Source organism: Chelonoidis abingdonii, chromosome 23 (assembly GCF_003597395.2).
Source record: "Chelonoidis abingdonii isolate Lonesome George chromosome 23, CheloAbing_2.0, whole genome shotgun sequence".
Classification (NCBI taxonomy): domain Eukaryota; kingdom Metazoa; phylum Chordata; order Testudines; family Testudinidae; genus Chelonoidis; species Chelonoidis abingdonii.
In genome coordinates this window covers 18,731,037-18,753,009 of record NC_133791.1, presented here as the reverse complement: position 1 = coordinate 18,753,009, position 21,973 = coordinate 18,731,037, and the positions used below count along the sequence as shown (strand labels likewise).

At 53.9% G+C, this 21,973-nt stretch overlaps 1 protein-coding gene across 4 annotated transcripts in view; it reads left to right on the top strand.

The window, feature by feature from the left end:
• The window catches only part of EPHB2 (EPH receptor B2), a 186,734-nt gene that overhangs the window by 84,811 nt on the left and 79,950 nt on the right, over positions 1-21,973 (top strand). For all 4 annotated transcript variants that reach the window (XM_032787632.2, XM_032787630.2, XM_032787631.2 and 1 more), the window contains exons 3-4: positions 10,578-10,733; positions 15,769-16,104. In XM_032787632.2, the coding sequence (XP_032643523.1) occupies positions 10,578-10,733; positions 15,769-16,104 (492 nt within the window). The remainder of the gene's footprint in view (positions 1-10,577; positions 10,734-15,768; positions 16,105-21,973) is intronic.

Here is a 21,973-nt window from a genome sequence, read left to right as displayed (position 1 = left end):
GTCCTGATCACCCAGCTGTGTGTTACGTGCCTCATCCTGTCTGTGCAGTGACCCGTGTTCCGACAAATGCTTTACAGAGCAATCAGGACCTGGCCTGTGATACCAACCAGGAGCTAAACAGTACATGCTGTTAGCTACGTACATATGAAATGGATAGACCTGAAACAGAGCATGGGACATCTGGAAACCTATTAGGAAAGTAAACATCTTGTATCAGAAACTTTGCAGAGGTAGTAACTGAGTCCGGGAGTGGCAGCTTTGAAGGAAAGGCCTGTTCTTACAGCTAATACCTGGCTTCTCTTTCTGGCTCTGTCACAGACTGGCGTTGGGCAAGGCACGTGCCCCTTTGCACCTCAGTTCCTCTACCCACAACACTGGAGCAGAAACACCTGCCTGGCGGGGAGATCTGCTAGTCTTGGTTCATTAAGGTTTTGAGATCCTGAGATGAAAGGTGCTGTGGAAGTGCCAAGTATTCTTATTATTGTTATGAGCCGGGTGAAAGGCTGGTAGGGGTTGAATGAAAACCCCACTGAGATTGATAGGTGTGAACTCACCCTTCAGTTAACACACCTATAAGCATAAGCAATGTGTGAACCTGCCCAGGAGCTGAGCATTGTTTTGGGCAGGTGTGTGCGTGCGTGTATGTGTGAAACCCAAGACACTGAAATTGCAGGGTGACCCTTGGAAAAGCGAGAGGGAGAGCATTTGGGTCTGGTGTTTGCTGAAGAGCCCGAGGGCTGTAAACTAAGAAATTGTTCTTGGTTTCGTGTGGGTTTGGAGACACGGGACTTTGTACATTCCTTGTAAATAAACAAGATTGCATCAAAGAAAACACCAGACTGCGTCAATTTCTGCATCCAAGTGGAACATCCCCAGGGCCCTGAACTTTGGTCCGGTCAAAAAAGGGTAATATTATGAACAGCAGCAAAGGAGCCTAAATCGAGGGATCTTGTTAAAACTTCTATTAGCAAACTGCAGGATGCTCTCCAGTGTCCTGTGGGATCAGCTTCTGTTTCTGTCCTGTGGAGAATCATTGGGTTAAACTGGGAATATGTGCATTGTGGATTTCCCCTCTTTTAATGACAGCTCTTTAATCCACTTAAAGAAGCTGGTTGATCTCCACATTTCCCTTCAGTTAATCTTGTTTAACCTTGGTTTCCTCTCAGCATGTCCATGCACTGCTGTCAGTGCGGCTGGCAGGGACAGCACCTAGCTGTGGGATTCCTGGCGTCGCTTATGCACAAGGTAATGCTGCAGGCTAGTAATTAAAAAGTTCTGGGCTTGCTTACTGGGGAGGAAACTAGAGGAATGGGTGGAAACAGGCAGGAACGACTCACTCAGCCTCTCTCAGGAAGGGTGGCGAGTGTGTGGTTTAGTGGTTAGAGCAAAGGGCTGGCACCCATCAGCTCACTGTGGCCCTGCTGACCCTGGAGAATGCTGGTCTTCTCAGGACTGGCTCAGGCACATGCGTGGACAGGTGCACATGTGTGCACATTCAAAGATTTTCCAAGTGCTCCCAGTTGGACCAGCACCTGGCAGTGCCCTCACACCCACCAGTTCCATGGGACTTATGTTGGTGGTAGTGTTGATAGAAACCAACGGTGTTACAGCCACACCCATCCAGTGACAACTGAAAGCTCTGGCTCTGTCACTTGTCTGCCACCCTTCTACCAGTTCCAGGCAGGCCTGAGAGAGGGAATGCAGGACAGTACCACTTGGAGATGCACAAGTGCAGATAGAGGCAGTATATTCTTGTGAGAGATGCCACTCTCCAGACGTTCTATATGTGCCACAGGTGTGTCTGCATAGAGAATACCTTGGGGATGCTGCCAGGTAGGCACCTGTGCTGGGGTGAAATCCTGACCGCGAGGTAGTGAATGGCAGAACTCTCACTGACTCCTGGGATTTCACAGCAGGTGTCCAATGCAGAGGCAGGGCAGTTGCGGGAGGGACCCTGAACCACTTTACATTACCCAGGCTGGCAAGGTTAGACTTGAGGAAGGACCAAGTTACTGCTCCATGTAACTTCACAAACCTGCCGTCCCTAGTGCAGATGGATTGGGGGGTGGGTGTATGGTTGTCACATGTCAATCTGGGCTCTTGAGGTGGGCTCAGTGCTCCCCTGGCTTCCCCAGCACCTGGTGCCTTGGGAGCGTTCAGATCTGCGCCTGAACTGGGTAGGGGGGGCCCATCCCTGCAGAGATCTCCATGCTGCTTCTAAGCCAAGCTTCCCCCTGATGTGAATGTGGATGGTGAAAGAGCAAATGAAGCTGACTGCAGGACTCAGCCTGCCCACTGCTGGATGTGGCTTCCTCAGCCAGAAATGGGCATCCTGACAATCCCAGCAGCTTAGACAGATGTGCACACCTTGGGCTCAGGTGGCTGGGGAACTGGGACATGGCTGTCTTGCATTGCCAAGGCTACAGCTAATGGAGGCAATTGAACTGCAAAGCTCTTGGTGCAAGGGTGTCAGGCCACCGCCACATAGGCTCTGGACTGTGTTGCTCCTACACAAGCAGGGAGGAGTGGAAGATCCCAGTCAGAGACCCCTCCTTTCCACTCCCAGCCCTCAGCCCTCCAAGGGGATGGGATCACTTGTATTTGCAGCAAGTAAAAGGCTCAGCCAGATAGAACTCTGCAAAAGTGTCTGTGCAGTAATGGCGACGGGAGAGCAGGGTGGACTTTCCAAAGGCCTTTGTCAAGGTCCCTCACCAGAGGCTACTAAAGAAACTGAGCAGCCAGGCTGTGAGGGTCTTGAAAAAAGGATGAGGAAGGAGCAGGCAAAATGTGCAGATGTTACAAAATTATTTAGGTTAAGCAAGTCCAGAGAAGCCTGTGAGGAGCTCTAGAGGGACCTAACCGAGCTAGGGGAAGGGGCAACACTATGGCACAGAAGGTCAGGGTTGGTAAGTGCACGCCGGAGGGAACAATGTGAACTCCTACTGCTCTCTGGGTTCTGAATGAACTGTATTAGCTTAGGGAAATGACCTGGGCGCGATTGCGGGCAGCTCCATGGAGAGCTTTGCTCAATATGCAGCTGTTGGCAAAAGAGCAACAAGACATTAGGAAGCGCGAGGAATAAAATGGATAATATAGAAAATGATGTCAGTGCTGGAATATGCCTCGCTGGAATGCTGTGCTCAGTCCCTATCACTCCGTACAGCAGAATTAGAGAGGATTGCTGAGAATCAGTGATGAGGGCCTGGAAAAACTCCCATGTGAAGAGAGATGGAAAAGGTTTGGATAGTTAGTTTAGAGATAGTAAGAGCTGATCTGCCAAAAGAATAGAAAATGATGTCTGGTCTAGAGAAGGGTCATCAGGAATTTATATTTTCCCTGTCCCATAGCATGAGAACTAGGAGACATGCAATGAAATGGAAAGGTGGCAAATTCGGCCCTGGTCAAAGAATACGTTTCACACAGCACAATTGCCTGGTGGAACTCATTGCCACCAGATGTCATTGAGGGCCAGGGTTTAGCAGGATTCAAAACCGCATTAAAACTTGTGCAGATTACAGGAATTTGCAGTTGTAACAGTAAATGCTAACAATGATGACGGATTTTGGAAAGCAGGAAACCTTGCTGCATGAGCCAGCCTCTAATACTTGGGGTCAGGAGGCAAGCTGTATTTGCCCCGTCCTCTAGGGCAGCAGCCCCCATGCATTGTTGGTGACGGGAGACTGAGCTGGATGGGCCGAGCTTGGCACCAGCCTGGCCATTCCTATACGCTTATGATCCTCTGATGAGGCACGTCACGGTTCCCAGCCACAACCTCTCCTGCTGGTTAAGAGCATTTGTCTGCTAAGAAATGAGGGTGCAGGGAGCGGCGCTGAGGCGCCTGTTGTAATTAGGAATTCACGTAGGCAAGGAATCGTGCGTCCCCAGTGCAGCTCCGGGGATTAGCTTTCAGCAGGAAAGCATGAGGCGAGAGTGAGCGCAGGAGACAAGGGAGAGAGACAATGGGAGCGTTCCATGGCGCATGTGAGGCGCTGAAAGACAGTGAGGCAAGGGAGGGCTGATCCTGATTTAATTCCCAGTCTCTGCACCTTACGGGTGCTGGTCCTGCCCAGCGTGGAGCCTCCTAGTCAATGGCATTGCCAGTTGCTGGGCACTGGCAGGATCAGGCTGCAGTGGCCCTCTGCCCTTCCCCCTCCCTAGGAGGTGAGGAAGGCAGCTGAAAGATAAGGCTGGAGGATATTAAAGGTTCTCTATTAAACTTAATTGGCAGAGCAGGGGCTGGCTGCTTTGTGTCAGACAGTGAGAACAGCCTCTCTTGTGCAGCAAAGGGCCTGTCTGGAGAAACAAAGGCAGGCAAACAGCCTTTCCTCAGAGCCATGAATGCGGGGCGAGGACTGCCATTTTGGAAGCTTTTTCCTCCCGGGGAGAGCTGCTTGACATGAGTTGTTTGCAGAAGTGCTCTGCGAGGAACTGGGCAGGGAGGGGAGCTCCAGAGGCCTGTGCTTGAGCGGTTTTCAAGAGACACTCTCAAGGCTTCCCTCAGTCTCTGTGCAGCTCACTGGATTAACTCAAGGGGTTAGTTTGAATCAACATGGCCAGGCTCTCCTGCAGATCAGAGGCTGCAACTCAAAGGCTCTGCAACTCAAAGGCTCTGCCACTCAAGTGGAAGGGGCTGGAAGCTGGTGGCAGGTGCCTGAGTTCCCTCTGAGCCTGGCGCACTGGCCCAGGGCGCACACACCAGCCCCTTGCCCTGGCTCAGGAGACAGGGGCTGTGCAGGAAGCAGGCAGGACAGGTTCTAGGGGCCGGGGGGAGGGAATGCTGGGGCCCCTAGATGTTGCTATTTAAAAAACAACCGACCTGCCAGGGGCCCATTAAACCTCTGCAAAATCTTGGATTTTAACAGCTTTAAACAGTAAAATTGGGCTGCTGCGTCAGTATTCTGCTGTGATTTATCATTTCTATAGTGGATGACGACTCTCCAATCTGCCGCTGTTCCACTGTTTAACACGGGCAAGCTTGGTACACGTTGGGCACTTTCTGAAAATAATTTGTGGCCCTAGATAATCATTGCCTGGTGCTGGGCCTGCAAACAGGCATCATCTCCCAAGGACTGGGTGGGGAAAGAGCTGGACCTATGCGGCCTGTGCTCCAGGGAACAGCCCAACCCACCCACAAAGTGTAGATGGCAGGGGTCGAGGCAGCCCCACGGCTGGGGTATAGAGAGCAGGGGACAGCCCCATCAGTGGGGTATAGATGGCAGGGAATAGGACAGCCCTGTGATGGAGTAGGGGCTGTCTGTGTGGGGAATGGGAGAGCAGGGGAGGACTTTAGAGGATGGACGATACCGGAGCCTGTAACCTGAGCTAGGTAAGCGGGAGGGAAAGGTCAACACCTGGACCCGGGAAGGGAGAGAAAGGAAGGGGCTGGTAGGAGGGAAGTAGTTTTCAGTTTCGTTTTGGGGCTGTGTGGGCAGAATTCAGGGTATCCTAGCTAGGATCCAAGCACCCTGAAAGCCCAGAAGGACTGGATGGAGGGGTCCTGACTGTGCCTGCAAGCTCTGCTGTAACCTGCGTTTCTGTTGTCCAATAAACCTTCTGTTTTACTGGCTGGCTAAAAGTCACTGCGGGGTCCAGGAAGAGGGGTGCAGGGCGGGACTCCCCCACACTCCGTGATAAGCCCCTTGGCTGGGGTATAGACAGCAGGGAACAGGACAACCCCACGGCTGGGGGTATAGACGGCAGGAGATCAGGCAGCCCCACGGCTGGGGTGTAGATGGCAGGGATGATGCTGGCTGTGGTGCCTCCTAGAAGGGATTGAACAAAGCATTTCTGATCTCTGTCTCCTGTGAGTCCAGCCAGCAAACCACACGCACCAGCCAGGCTGTTCCAACAGCAGCCTTGGGGCAGGAGATGCCCCAGGAGAGGAGGGAACTGGTGCCAGGGAAGCTGTAGGGCCGGTGGCAGGAGAAAGAAACTGCAGAACTGTGATTTCCACCCAGCTCTGTCCAGGTCCAGCTGTGTGAACTGCCCAGAGTTCTCCACCGCCAAGGGGAAGGAAGACTGCTAGGGCCTGGCAGAAGCCCCCACTGAACCCTGAGCAGGAATCTCCCTTCCCAAGCAGCTCTGCTCTCCCCTAGCCAGGAAGGAAAGAGATCAGACTGCAACCCCTAGAGAGGTGCTCCTTAGGCTGGTGCTAAAGGAGTCAATAGATCCTTGGAAGGATTCTCCCTGGGAGTCCCGGCGCCTGTTTATTTATACATGCTCCCATCACGTGCCCCTAGGGTGGGGCCGCCCCCGGCGGGTCTCCCTGCATGTGCCCGGTGCAGGCAATGGATCTCATGAAGCCTGCTTGCTCCCTGTGGGCCAGCGCATGCACTGTGGGGCCAGCATGGGAGGAGCGGGACAGTCGGAAGACGAGTGTATTCTCAGAGGCCGCCAGGCCTGCGGCCCCCTCCCCTTGTCCCCCACTGGCTCTGCTTTGCTCCCAGCCGGGGAGGGAACGCTGAGAACTGGGCCCTAGCCATGCCTGTGTCAGCGGAGCAGGCCCTGTCAGCAACGGCCACCATTCAGTGCCACCCCGTGCATCCCGCCTCTGCCACGCACTGCAACGGGGGGCGAAAGGAGCGGGCCCCACTGACTAGCCTCGGGTTGGCACTGGAGTTAGTGCACTGAAGCCTGTGAGCTATTGCTGCCTCAGCAGGCAGGTCAGAGCCCCTCCCAGCAGGGTAGTTTCTCCCCCTTTCCCTGGCTAACAGATGTTTTTAGAAATAAATCGGTTCTGCCTTTGAAGCCCTCGGTGCTACAACCGTTCACTCTCCTCCCTGCTCCATCCTGGTGTCTAGTCACAATCTTTGCCCCCGCCTAGCCCCCTCCCTAAGGGAGCTTCTCACCAGAACATCCTCATCTGCCTCCCACCACCACAGCCCCTGCTTAGCACAGGGGACTTGGGGTGGCCGGTCTCCATCCCCCACACATGGGACTTTCGCTGGGGTCTGCAGCCTCTGTGCCCCCTCTTCATTCGCACAGCAAGGGCCCAGGCAGGGCTGGCTGTGCTGGCTACCCATAGTGCCCCTTTCTCGTCCCATAACGATGAGAGAAGGGGGACACTGAAGGGAGGGGGGCAGCTTTCCCCCTCCCCACCCAGATAGGATAGTGCTGAGGTGGAGAGGGACACAGAGATCTCATCCTTGTGGGCCTCAGGTCCTGGGCAAGGGGATCTGGAGGAGCAGAGCTGCAGCGATGGGAGCTGAGTTTCCATGCCTGCTGCAGGGGCTGTTTGTGGGGATTGTGCCCAGGAACCGGCACAGAATGGGGACACATTTAAACTAAGCAGTGCAGCTGTTGATCAAGGCTGATAGGTGCGGAGCCCCTGCCTCTCCCTCCTGGAGCCGGGGTGCCCAGTCTCTTTCCTGGGGGCTCATGGGGCTTGCTGGGGCTCAGCACCTCCCGGGTTTTGGCCTCCCTTTCATAACAGGTACAATTAATCCTCCCTCCACGTCCAGCGAGACAGGCTTTGCTGCCCTCCCTTGAGGCAGTGATGTACTGAGCTGCCCATCTAGGCCGCATCTCTAGGCACATGCAGGAATCAGTCAATGAGGGCTTGTTCGTGAAGATTAGCAACATTATGGGAGGCCTGGGACTCCATGCAGGATGCAAATGACTCAGCTGTGTGATCTGCATGGCCTGTGGAGCTACCAGCTTAGTGGCTTAGCAAGTGAGGGATGGAAGGCATTTGGGGTCATGAGTCATCCAGCAGGGTTAGCTGGTGCAGGACAGAGCTGCCAGCCGGGCCATTTCTGAGCTCAGCCAACCAGGGGAGGGGGCAGCTCCCTTTCTTCCAGGAGTCAGAGCGCAGGAGCTGTGCTGCAGGCAGGCCAGGTTGCTTTTGCATAGCGCTTTGCAAGCATCAGCTTCTCTGAGTGCTGGGCTCATGGTGCAGATGGGGAAACAGAGGCAGGGAGGGGCAGGGACTTGTCCAAGGTCACACCGTGAGGCAGGGTCTAGCCTGGGAGTAGAATGCAGGAGAGCCTGAGGCAGCAAAGCTGTGTTTAGAGCCTTGGTTCCCCCGTTTCTAGGGAGCTGGGATGGGGCAGAGGCAAGATGTGTTGCTCCAGTGTTGTGGTAGATAAGGAGAGACCTGGCCACAGGCCACTGCCCACCTCTCTGTTCTCTGCTGCCTCTCGGTTTCTTGGCTCACCTGCTCCTTGCTCAAATCATTACAAGGGAGTTGGGGGTTCCTCATCACAGCCAATGCTCCTCCCCTAAGTATCAGGGCATTTGGGGGTGGGAGAACTGGCTCTGTGCAGCTGGGAGCCAGCCAGGACTTGGAACATGCCCTTTGCCTTCTCCACAGAGCCAGACCCACCCTCCAGGAATGTTTTCACTTTGAGCTCTTGGAGCTGGACTAGATTTCAGCAGGCTCAGTCAGTGGCCTGGGTCTCCTGTGGATACTCCCCTTTGGATACTGCCTGCAGGGGAAGGGGCCTGTTTCCACCACAAACTTCCCTGGCCCTGGAATTTCAAACCTATCAAACTGCGTGTTGATTGCAGCTTCAAAATGGGGCTAAACACAGAAACTGCAGCAACCTTAACTATGGAGCCGGCATTGCTCCTCCATTACACTGAGAACTGCTTGGCTATCCTTGCTTCCCACAGCTCAGCCCTCAGTGATGGGTTTGCAATCAAATGTGTGCTGGAAGTTGAGTCAGCAGTGGAGCCACACTAGGGGGTTTGGGTGTGTGTGTGAAGATCCAAGCGCCTGGAAGGAAAAGCCCGTTTCTCACTGGAGATGCTCAGCCGAGTGGAGAGAAGGAGATTGGTAACAGAGATCATTGGAAAAGGGGGTGGCTTTCTGTGGAAAACTTTGTCCAAAAAAATTAAAACTGAACATTTTTCATTGAAAACTCTTGAAACCCAAGCGTTTTTTGGTAGGTTGGTTTGCTGATGAAAATGGAAATTTTTTGAGGAAAGCAGAAACCTTTCACAAAACCTTTTGCTTAGTGGAAATCCTAATTTGCGGCAGAAATAATGTTTTGGCAGAAAATTTTTGACAAGTCCCAGGCTCTAACCTCCTTCTTGAGCTGTTTTTTCTCACCCTTCCGACCCTTGGCAGAGCGGAAGGAGATGTTCTATAGAAATCACTGATTTCAAGAATTCATTCTGATAAAGTGAAATGGGAAATGTTTTTATTTATTGTATTTCACTGCAGACAACATCTGCCATCCCCTTCACTACACAACAAGGTAACAGCACAAAATCAGCAATGGACACACAGAGCAATACAGGTGGACCACTACAGTCCACATTTAGGAGTCTGATGCCAGGGGTGCAGGAACCAACCAGTGACCAAGAAGGGCTTTTTGTTGGATAAGTTATTTGGCAGTAATTTCTTGATTTCCATCTGTCATGGAGTCCCGGGAATGCTCTGGAACAGCTCCCCACAAAGCCAGGCAGGACTTTGGGGAGGCCCCTCTCCCTTGGAGCAGACTATCTTCAGGGCAGGGAGGTCACATGGCTTCACCTTCTGGGTCTGACCTTGGAACATTCAGCATGTGCCCCTCTGTGCGCTTCCCACAGCGAGTCCACCCAGGCAGGGTCCTGGGGAAGCCAGAGGGTCCTGCACCTCCACTTCGCAGTGAGATGTGACTCTTAGCCAGGCAGTAAAACAGAGGTTTATTTAGACGACAGGAACACAGTCCAAAACAGATCTTGCCAGTACAGACAACAGGACGCCCCTTAGTTAGATCCATCTGGGGTCCCAGGGAGGCCACAGCCCCGCTAGGAGACCTGAGCCTCCTCGGGGCTCCCCTCCATTGTCCAGCCAACTTCCAAAAACTACCATACCCCCTCCAGCCCCTCCTTTCTGGGCTTTGTCTCTTTCCCGGGCCAGGAGGTCACCTGATCTCTCTGTCTCTAACACCTTTAGCATCCCCTTGCAGGGGGAAGGGCCGGGCCATTAGTTGCCAAGTGACAGAGGGTCGGCCAGGACTGAGGCACCAACACAGTATTCAGAGGAAACATTAAAAACAGTCTCACTTTGTCACTCCATCACAACTATTATTTGCCATAATTCGCATCCCAGTCTCAACCTTCAGCCTACCATGCATTCCCAGCAATCAGTGTAACGCTCCTCCCACTGGGGACTGGAGACCTGACGCAAGGTCGTCACCACTCCTTGTGCATCTCCTTTAGTTCCAGTGGGAGAACTCTTGCCTAGGGATCTGCAGGTTCAGGTCTCAGCAGGGGGCTGTCACGGAAATATAATGGACAGAACCAGGGAGATGAAATTATGGAGTCAGCTCCTCTTTAAAGTCCTAATCGTACTCCTGAGTAACTGGGAGCTCATCCGATAATCGTAGGTAGGGATGTCTCTCTGGCTAACAGTCACTTTGTCTTCACGGTCTAACAGAGCACCCGTGCCCAGTTCCTGGAAATGTTCAAACTAGCTGCTGTTTCTCCTGCTTGTTTCTTCGTTTTAAAATGTCAGATTTTGGCTTTGGACCTAAAATCCGCTGAATGTTGTCCGGCAGCTCATAGGCAGGGAGGGAGCTGCCTGGGTTCTATCTCCCCACCCCACTGGGCTTTCCTCTCACCAAATGTTGTTCTCACTTCTTTTCCAGGCTGCCCATCGGGGACGTTCAAGGCCAGCCAAGGGGATGAAGGGTGCATTCACTGCCCAATTAACAGCAGGACAACATCAGAAGGGGCCACCAACTGTGTGTGCCGAAATGGATATTACCGGGCAGACTCTGACCCCCTGGATATGCCATGCACCAGTACGTAACCACCTGGCTGGGTGGGACGGGGGAGTGGGGAAAGGCCATGGGATGATGCAGACCCTGAAGCAGGGATGAAACTATTTCAAAGTGCCTGTTGGTGTCCAACAAACTGTCCCAGACTGGAGCTGCGCTTCCCCCCCCTGTGGCTGCATGGGAAGGTGTTGGTGCAGTCGGGCTGGTTATGGAGACTGTAGCTGAGGCTCCTGACCCTGTGGGATCAGGTGGGCAGCTGGCGCACACCCCTCCATCTCATTAGGGGCTAGAACGCCTGGAGCTCTCGAGCAGAGGAAGTTGGTTGGAATTAGGGTTTGGTTCAATGTTAGTCCTAAGGTTCTAGTTAAAATTAGTGTCAGCCTTAAGTTGAGGTTGTAGTTAGAATTGGGGTAGGTTACAGTTAGGCTAATGTTATTGTTAATGGTGGGTTAGGGCTAGATTGTAGTTAGTTAGCATTAGGGTTACTGTTTGTTTAGGAATATATTATACTTAGGGTTAGGGTCAGCATTGGGTGAGGGCTAGGCCAGGGTTAGGGTCAGTGTTGGGTTAGGGCTAGGCCGGGGTTAGGGTCAGCATTGGGTTAGGGCTAGGCTGGGGTTCGGGTCGGCGTTGGGTGAGGGCTAGGCTGGGGTTAAGGTCAGCATTGGGAGAGGGCTAGGCTGGAGTTAGGGTCAGCGTTGGGTTAGGGCTAGGTTGTGGTTAGGGTTGGCGTTGGGTGAGGGCTAGGTTGTGGTTAGGGTTGGCATTGGGTGAGGGCGGGGCTATGGTTAGGGTCAGCGTTGGGTGAGGGCTAGGCCAGGGTTAAAGTCGGCGTTGGGTTAGGGCTAGGCTGTGATCAGAGTCGGCGTTGGGTGAGGGCTAGTCTGGGGTTAGGGTCAGCGTTGGGTCAGGGCTAGGTTGGGGTTAGGGTCGGCGTTGGGTCAGGGCTAGGCTGGGGCTAGGGTCGGCGTTGGGTGAGGCTAGGCTGGGATTAGGGTCAGCGCTGGGTGACAGCTAGGCCAGGGTTAGGGTCGGCGTTGGGTCAGGGCTAGGCCGGGGTTTGGGTCGGCGTTGGGTCAGGGCTAGACCGGGGTTCGGGTCGGCGTTGGGTCAGGGCTGGACCGGGGTTAGGGTCGGCGTTGAGTCAGGGCTGGACTGGGGTTAGGGTCGGCGTTGGGTTAGGTCCAGGCCCGGGTTAGGGTCAGCATTGGGTAAGGACTAGGCTGTGGTTAAGATTAGTGTTGGGTGAGGGCTACGCTGGGGTTCGGGTCGGCGTTGGGTGAGGGCTAGGCTGGGGTTCGGGTCGGTGTTGGGTCAGGGCTAGGCTGGGGTTAAGATCGGCGTTGGGTGAGGGCTAGGCTGGGGTTCGGGTCGGCGTTGGGTCAGGGTTAGGGTGGGGTTCGGGTCGGCGTTGGGTCAGGGCTAGGGTGGGGTTCGGGTCGGCGTTGGGTGAGGGCTAGGCCGGGGTTAGGGTCCGCGTTGGGTCAGGGCTAGGCCGGGGTTAGGGTCGGCGTTGGGTGAGGGCTAGGCCGGGGTTAGGGTCGGCGTTGGGTCAGGGCTAGGCCGGGGTTAGGGTCGGCGTTGGGTCAGGGCTAGGCCGGGGTTAGGGTCGGCGTTGGGTCAGGGCTAGGCCGGGGTTAGGGTCGGCGTTGGGTCAGGGCTAGGCCGGGGTTAGGGTCGGCGTTGGGTCAGGGCTAGGCCGGGGTTAGGGTCGGCGTTGGGTCAGGGCTAGGCCGGGGTTAGGGTCGGCGTTGGGTCAGGGCTAGGCCGGGGTTAGGGTCGGCGTTGGGTCAGGGCTAGGCCGGGGTTAGGGTCGGCGTTGGGTCAGGGCTAGGCCGGGGTTCGGGTCGGCGTTGGGTCAGGGCTAGGCCGGGGTTCGGGTCGGCGTTGGGTCAGGGCTAGGCCGGGGTTAGGGTCGGCGTTGGGTCAGGGCTAGGCCGGGGTTAGGGTCGGCGTTGGGTCAGGGCTAGGCCGGGGTTAGGGTCGGCGTTGGGTCAGGGCTAGGCCGGGGTTAGGGTCGGCGTTGGGTCAGGGCTAGGCCGGGGTTAGGGTCGGCGTTGGGTCAGGGCTAGGCCGGGGTTAGGGTCGGCGTTGGGTCAGGGCTAGGCCGGGGTTAGGGTCGGCGTTGGGTCAGGGCTAGGCCGGGGTTAGGGTCGGCGTTGGGTCAGGGCTAGGCCGGGGTTAGGGTCGGCGTTGGGTCAGGGCTAGGCCGGGGTTAGGGTCGGCGTTGGGTCAGGGCTAGGCCGGGGTTAGGGTCGGCGTTGGGTCAGGGCTAGGCCGGGGTTAGGGTCGGCGTTGGGTCAGGGCTAGGCCGGGGTTAGGGTCGGCGTTGGGTCAGGGCTAGGCCGGGGTTAGGGTCGGCGTTGGGTCAGGGCTAGGCCGGGGTTCGGGTCGGCGTTGGGTCAGGGCTAGGCCGGGGTTCGGGTCGGCGTTGGGTCAGGGCTAGGCCGGGGTTAGGGTCGGCGTTGGGTCAGGGCTAGGCCGGGGTTAGGGTCGGCGTTGGGTCAGGGCTAGGCCGGGGTTCGGGTCGGCGTTGGGTCAGGGCTAGGCCGGGGTTCGGGTCGGCGTTGGGTCAGGGCTAGGCCGGGGTTAGGGTCGGCGTTGGGTCAGGGCTAGGCCGGGGTTAGGGTCGGCGTTGGGTCAGGGCTAGGCCGGGGTTCGGGTCGACGTTGGGTCAGGGCTAGGCTGGGGTTCGAGCTAGCACTGTGTTTAGGTTGGGCTGTGATTAGGGATAGGTTTGGGGTTCCTGATGAGGGGTCTACGAAGGAGCGACATTAGAAACTCTTTAGTGAAAGCTCCTCAGTTTAAATGACTCGATGCAAAAAAACACAGTCTAGCAAATCCCATTAACACAGTTCACGTCTCCTGCCTGCCTGGAGCTGAACATGCTTCCTAAAGGAGGCCGTTGCGTCATCTCTTCCTGCCCTGGGGAAATGGGGGGGCCGTGACTGCCTGCTCTTACCCACTGTCCTGTCGCCTGCTCTAATCACTGCAGTAAGCGTCTCCACTCGAGGCTGCAGAGGGCCAGGCGGCCCCCCTGCTTAGGGTGTGCACATAGTGAGGGTGAATTGTGCTGAAGTTTTTTTTTTTTTCAAGAGCTGTTCCTGGAGTTTCCCGGTCCCTCTCATCCCATGAAATCTTAGGGTCCTGCATGGCTGCTTCAGTCCTGCCCTGTTCCCACTCCAGCAGGTGCATAGTGTTTGCCTGCTAGGATGGATTTGCTAGTTGTCTTCACGCTTTCTCATCTTTCCTGCCATTATTGGGAGAAAATTTCCTTCTTCCTCACTTTTTATTTACAGTTTTGGGAGCACAACACACAGCCCCTTCCCTGGCTGATGTTACCTCCAATTAGCCTAACGAAGATTCCTTCAAGAGGTTAACACCCCACAAGCCCATTCCCGGAGAGCAAGCAGCAACTGCACAGAGCTGCTTTCATTCACCCTGAGCCTTAGGAGGCAGTAGCCATTCAGGGTCAAAGTTTTAATTGTCGCTTCGATAGCCCTCCTTTTCTAATTTATCCAGCAGAGTTAAGGTCGTTTTACTTCACTTATATAAACATTTTTTAATTGAATTCCAGTTTCCAATGAAATGCAGCTTGGCACAACTCCGAGTAAACAATTATCATGTAGTAGATAAGAAATGTCATTCACCATTTTCTAGCAATATATGATAAGCGATTGTTGTGTAAATAAATGTGGTTAGGTGCAGCATATCATACTGATTGGCCAAAGCAGCACCACCTTTAGTATAAAGGCTGTATTTGCTTGCAAATCAGCAAGTTTTCATAGTTATGTCAACCAATGAGAAAGAACCATTTCAAGGAAAATAACTAAATAGTAGAACTGCAAAACAAGATTAAAATCACTGATTTCAATGAAGGTTTCCTGCTCTCTGATTTAAATCAAGGCCCCTTGAGAGTGCCTGAGCTGCAGAGCGGGCGGGGGTGCTAACAGAGTGGCTCTGGGGATTTAAAGCCTCCCCTCCTGCTCACTTGCCCACACCCTTGGAGTGGGGCCCTTGAGTGCTGGAGCTGTGGGCCTGCTTGTCGTCTTGTGCAGGCTGGTTTTGCGCCAGCGTCACTTCGTGGACTTCACTAGGGTTGCTCCTGATTTCATCCAGTGAGTAAGGCCCTAGGGATGAAACCCATCTCATTTGGAGCAGGTATCTGTCAGCCACTGGCTAAAAGGCCTGGTGTCCTCAGAACCCCCTGGAGCACTGAACTAACCTGTGAGCTGCCGTGCCCACATGTGGCATTCTCTTCCCAGCATTGCTGGGTGCCCAGGGTGCGTCTGGCCCAGGCTGAGGGTGCAGAGACACAGGTTCCTGCATGCCAGGTTAGGCACTGAAATAACTTCTCTCCAGGGGCTGAATCTAGAGAGTAGGGCCTGGCTGTAGCCACCTGGGTTTGGAAACTGTGGCTTATGGCAAATAGTAGAACAATCCCCTTCCAAATGCATGTCCAAGGGGGAGCAAAAAGGCTTTGAGAGAGACTCGGTGCTGGTCCTTAGCTGAGTGGTGATTTAATGGGCAGTGAAATACATCCAATCAGTAGTTATGTTAAAGGTGCCCAGATCTGTACCATGCAGACTCGAGTTCCAGTGAAATACTGGTGGGAGTGCTGTCCTCCTCCACTGCCCTGCCAAGATCTGCGTCGCTGTGTATCTCCTGCATCACTAACACCCGGGGGCGCTGAGCTACGGTGTTAGTGATAACCAACCCCCCTGTGGTTATCAGGAGGAGGAATAGGAAGGTTCACAGAGATGGCTTGAACCCAGTCTGGGGACTTGCTAACGTAACCTTGGCTGGTGTTAGTCCAGAAGGGGCGGTAGGGGTGGGAACTGCACACTGCTGTCTGGAGGGCGTGGAGCTGGTAGTCCGGGGATGTTCCTGAAGTGGCCAGGCCAGCTAAGGGGAAACAGAGCCTTGGCAGGTAGCAGCTTCCATCTCCCTTCTCAATCTGGGCTCATCAGAAACATGCTGATGAGCTGGTGTGCCCCCTGCCCCATGGTGATGGGGGTCACAGACTCTCACTCTCTCTCTCTTTCCCTCTCCCACACAGCCATCCCGTCCGCCCCCCAGGCCGTGATCTCCAGTGTTAACGAGACGTCACTGATGCTGGAATGGACCCCGCCCCGGGACGCCGGGGGCCGCGAGGATCTGGTATACAATATCATCTGCAAGAGCTGCGGCTCGGGGCGCGGTGCCTGCACCCGGTGTGGGGACAACGTGCAGTTTTCCCCACGCCAGCTGGGCCTGACAGAGCCCCGCATCTACATCAGCGACCTGCTGGCCCACACCCAGTACACCTTTGAGATCCAGGCCGTGAATGGGGTCACCGACCAGAGCCCCTTCTCCCCACACTTTGCCTCCGTCAATATCACCACCAACCAGGCCGGTAAGGAATTGCACTCTCTGTTGTTGAGCCAGGCAGAGGCTCAGGGGTGGGAATGAAGTCAGGAGCCTCTCGCTTCCTGGTCACGTCGGTGATGACCAAAAGCCTGTCCCACCTGAGGGATGGTCAATGACCAGCCGGTTTCCACGGAAACCGTGGGCACATCCCTTGTCCTAGCAAAGAGACTCTGTGTGTGTGTGTGTGTGTGTGTGTGTGTGTGTGTGTGTGTGTGTGTGTGTGTGTGTGTGTGTGTGTGTGTGTGTGCGCGTGCGCGCAGGGCCTAGCACCGTGGGGTCCTGTCTGTCCCTGGGCTCCAAGGCACTACAGTAAGCCAAAGAATGGGCTGCAGCGGTCCCCTGGCAGGGCTTTGTGGGGAGCTTGCATTGCCGCTCTCTCTGGTCTGGCCTCTCTGCGAGTGCTGCCAGTGCTCTGGTGGCTGGAGCTGGAGCGCTAAGGCGGAGGGGCTGGTGGGGTGCACAGGGAGCACCCGTTCCGCGCTCAGCAGCTCTTGCAGGATGATGTCGCAGGGGATCATTGCCGCAGACAATTGCTAGTAAGAAGCACACTCCAAGGACAGTTCCATTCTGCTCCCTCGGGCTAGAGTCTGGGAGTCTCCAGGATCTCAGAGCTCAGGGGCTTTTGGTTTGGGCCTTCTGGACTGTGGCTTGAGCTCATAACTCAACTGGTGGGCCCTGGGTCAGCATGCATGAGCATCCAGATCTCTGCGCTGGTGTGCCTGGCTGAGCTGTGCTTGTGAGCGGGCCTGAGTGTGAACAGTGTGTCTGTGTGCTGGGAGAGAAACCGCGTGTACATGGCTTGGCTGTGCAAGGGGTCTTTCTGTGTAGGACTTTGGGGGTGTGTACATGTGGGCCATGTGTCTATTTCTGTTCTAGTTGGGAGAGATCTCTCCTTTCCCTCAGAGGGGCTCCTCCAGCGTTTAGAAGCTGTTTAACGCTCTGATTTCACACCTTGCAATTAAGCGCTGCAATCGCTACATTAATGCCCCAACTGTGAACATTTCCACCTCTGCAGAACAAGCAGCTGAGGCGGATGAAATTATGAACTGAGTTTTTTTTTGTTGCCTCCTTTCAGAGCCTTGGATCCTCCTTTTGTGCTTCCCTTGTTGACACTCCCTTATTATCGGGGCTCACACTTCCCAGGCTGTGTGTTGCCTCTCTTAATGTAGCCATTCATTAGCGCTAAACAGTAACTGTCTGCTCGCTAATTCCTCTGTAATTAGAGGCTCTGAATTCTTTTGCTTACACTCAGCCTAGTCTGGCAGCCTTGATGTACCTCATTAGCAATTGGTAACAGAAGCTGTAGATACAAAGATACAACAGGGATCTGGGGAAAGGGGAGAAAACAGGAAAAGGGGGGTGCTCTGCGGCAGGGAGAGGAGAGCTGGGGGAGGGGAGAGGTTGGCTCAAGGGCAGCAATGGAGACAAGAACGCCGGTTGAATGGCCCAGGGGTTGGCGTGGCTGCCTTTGTGAGAAGAGGCTCCGGACTCAGTTAAATCAATTTAAACAGCTTTAAATCAATTTAACGCTGCACCCGTCCACACTACACCACCCTGTAAATCGATTTAAAGGGCTCTTTAAATCGATTTCTGTACTCCATCAAAACCACAGGAGTTCCTAAAATCGATTTTACACATCGGAATTATGGTAGTGTGGACGGAAATCGAAGTTACTACCTCGGAGGTATCCCATAGAGCACCACTGACCACTCTGGTCAGCAGTCAGAACTCTGAGGCACTGGCCAGGTAAACAGGAAAGCCCCGCGGACTTTTGAATTCTGTTTCCTGTTTGGCCAGCGTGGAGCTCTGATCAGCACAGTGACCACGCAGGGCTCAACAGCACAGAATAACAATGCAGTCTCCCTGAGAAAAAGAAAAAGAGCTCCAGCATGGACCACACAAAGGTACTGGATCTGATCGCTATCTGGGGTGAGGATTTCAGTGCTTACAGAACTCCATTCGTCAAGACGAAATGAGAAAATATTTGAAGAATTTCAAAGTCTATGATTGCAAAAGGACACAGAGGGACTCATATGCAGTGCAGAACTAAAGTGAAAGAGCTGAGGCAGGCATACCAGAAACCCAGAGAGGCAAACGGAAAGTCTGGAGCAGGTCCGAAAAACATGCCCGCTTCTATGCTGAGCTGCATGCAATTTGGGGTGCCTGCGCAACAAGTACCCCACCCCTGGCCGTGAATTCAGAGGTCAGGGTTGTAATATCAACCGTGGCTGAGGATTCTGCTGAGGGAGAAAGATGACGAGACGAAGAGGAGGAGAGATGCTGATAGCACACAGCTCTTCAATGAGCCCTGAGACAGGGCTTTTTGAGAGCACAGAATAACTCCCAGCCCACCCAAGCCAATATCCGCAGACAGTGAAGCCATGGAAGGAACCTCTGGTGAGTGTACATTTGTAAGTATCAATCAAAAGCCACGCTTGGGTGGGGGGGAGGAAGGCTGGCGCTGGCTTTCTCTGGCGAGCAGGGAATCTTCCCAGCTACTAGCATGCTTTGGTGGAGGGGAGGGAAGCTGCGCTGGCTTCTCTGGTGACAGGAATCTTCCAGCTACCAGCCACGCTTTGGGTGGGGGGAGGGAAGGAGGAAGATGAATAACAACTAGCTTACGGAAGAACCATGCGCTGGGGAGGAGTGGAAAGACCGAGGGGTTGGGGTTTCCCTGGTTCCTCTGAAAAGGAAAAAGGCATCATAGGTCACTGTGGATATAAACCCTGGAGAAGTCAAACATAAAGCCTTACCATGGCCGCATGGAAGCTGAATTATGATTCCAGGACCGGGTCCTGCATCTGCAGTGTGCTCACGAGGGACACAGGCACTCAGTATTAAAAGATGCAAATTCGACCCTTGTAGTGAAAATCACATGCTATGTAAGGTGCATAGTTTTATTCACTGTGAAAGAGTACAATCATTGTTTCTGTAAAATGTATCTTTTTACATACTTCTCTCCCTGTCTTCCCTCCCCTATGCAGCGCGCATTTTCTGTACTCACTCCCATCAGGAAGGCTAGCTAAAAAGGCGGAGGAGAAAAGAACTCGAGATGAAATGTTTTCAGAAATCAATGGAAGTAAGCCACAGTGACAGAGCTCATCACGAATGATTGGAAGGAAGTGATGCAAAAATACAGGAAAAGATGCAGTGACTGGAAGGAATAGAAGAGACAACCTCGAGTATGAGAGATGGCGGCAGGAAGAGAGAGGTGGCAACAGGAAGACAGCAGGAACGATCCGAGGTGTAGGCAGGAAGATCACGAGATGGCGGGAATGCAACGCTGGAGCTGCTGCGTATCAAAACTGAGATCCCAGGGCGCATGGTGATGTTCAGAACGCAGCGGGGTTACAGAGTGCCACTGCAGCCCATGTTTAACACCCACTCAGAAGCTCCCACAATCCATACTCCCTCACCAGACTGTTAGCAACGGCGTGGGGGACAGATTTCTGCACAGCCCACTCCACCCCCCATGGACAGCCCAAACCAAGGCTGACATTAAGCTGAAATGTGCTTAATGCTTTCCTTTCCTTCCGATCCTCCTCCCCAAACTACACATGCAGGGATACCGTAGAATAATTCTGTGCCGTCTTTTTATAATTAACTTTTTAATCAAGAATACATCCAGGGGGGAGGGTGGGTTTCTTACAGGGAATGACTTTAAGAAAGAATTCAGATTTTTAAGCAATACAATGACTTTTAATACAGAATAAAATATTTTAAAATATACTACTTTTATTCCCTTCAGCAAGCTGTAAAGTAAAGGGGGAGGGTGGGGTTGCTTAGAGTCGAGTCTAATAAAGGCAGGATTGTTGAAAACATCAAGGGAAACAAACAACAGCAGTCACAGATCACCGTACCCTGGCCCGCGCTGAACTTACTTTCCAAGGCTATCTCTGATGCCACCTGCCTCCTGGTGTGCTCTTCTAAATCGCCTGGTGTCTGGCTGCTCATAGTCAGTGGCCAGGTGATTTGCCTCAGCCTCCCACCTCCGCCAGAAAGGTCTCCCCCCTTAACTCTCACAGAGATTGTGGAGCACAACAGCAAAGCAAGCAATAGCAATGGGGAACATTCTTTTGGCTGAGGTCTGAGCGAAATAATAAATGATCGGAAAGCGACCCTTAAACGGCCAAATGCACATTCTACCACCAATCCTGCACTTCCCAGCCTGAGTTAAATCAGCTCCTGCCACCATGTCCAGGCTGCCTGTGTATGGCTTCATGAGCCAAGGCATCAAGGGTAGGCTGGTCACCGCCAGAGATAACGACAGGCCATCTCAACATCGCCAACTGTTATTTCTGGTATGGGAAGTAAATTCCCTGCTGCATGCCGTTTAAAAGAGAGTTTGTGTTCTGAGAACGCGAGCGTCAATGAAACCTTTGGCCATCGTGGGCGGTACGCCCTTGTATCCCACCAGTGCTGCAGCACATGGAAAATCCACTTGCGGTTCACGTACTGGGTGCCCTGGTGCTCTGGGGCCAAGAAGGGAATATGGTTTCCAATCTATGGCCCTCCAACAGTATGGGAATCCCATTGCAGCAAAGCCATCCACTATCATCTCGCACGTTTGCCAGAGTCACAAACGTTTCGGTAGCAGCAGTTTAACGAGTGCTGTTGGCTAACTTGCGATCTCAGCAGCCCCCCACAGTCAGATTTTCCCATCCAAAGTGATTCCCGACGACGCGGTAAACCTGGTTTCCCTGGCGAGTTGCAAGCTTCCCCCAGAAAGGGTATGCCACTCAGCTTCTCCAGCGTGAGGGCTGCCTCATCTTAGTCATTTATGGCGTTTCAGGGCAGGGAAGCAAGTCACAAAGTTCAACAAAGTGTCTGTACGCATGCGCAAAGTTTTGCAGCACTGGAATCGTCCCACCCTGGCAAAACTTGTGTCCCACACCAGTCTGTGCTTGGTTTCCAGTGGCCCAAATCGGTGTTCAATGGGTAGAGCTAGCCCCATTACCAGCAGTAAGCCCAAAAATGCTGGGTCCCGCGGTTTAGGGAGAATTCAGTCTCCATGTCGTCATCGCTCTCCCCGTCGGTGCGCTGTTGTAGCTGCGCCGCCCTCCTCCTCCTCATCCCTCTCCTGAATTTGCCAGTTCATGCTCAGCATAAGACAGCACGAGAGTGTGCGAGGTGTTTACAACTTGCCGATTTGCGTTACTGACTCAGCAGGGTCATGGTCTCAGCAGGGTCCATGCTTGCTGTGCTATGGCGTTTGCTCTCTTCACCCAGGAAAAAAGGCGCGAAATGGTTGGCTCCTGCTTTCACAAAGGGAGGGATGAGGCTGTACCCAGCACCACCACCGGGACAATGTTTTTGCCCCATCAGGCACTGGGCTCTCAACCAGGAAGTGGGAACTATGGGATAGCTGTGGAACAGCTACCCACAGTGCACCGCTCCTGAAATCGACGCTAGCCTTGGACCATGGACACGCACAATCGATTTAAGGATCCTAGTGTGGACGCACTAAATCGATTTTATAAAATCGGTTTCATAAAATCGGTTTAAAGAAATTCGAATTAATCAGGTAGTGTAGACAAGGGCTCAGTCTCCACCTGAGGCTTGTTCTCAGCTTTCACGGGAGCCTAAGAGGAGGATTGAATGTGTGACAGGCTATTTGCTGCCTCCTGCAGAGGCTGGGCAAGGTCTTCCCAGCAACCACGGCAGCTACCTGCTCCCCTTCATTCTGGCCGCGGCAGCTCTTGACAAAGCACCGTCAGCCATGGGTTGCTTTGGCCTTGGAGTCATTCTCTGCTCCCAGCTGTACGCCAAGGGACACTGAAGGGTGCAGCTTGGAGGGCGGGACTGGGAGCTGGATTGCTTCCCTAGACTGAGCCCGCTTGTCGCCTTTGTATCGA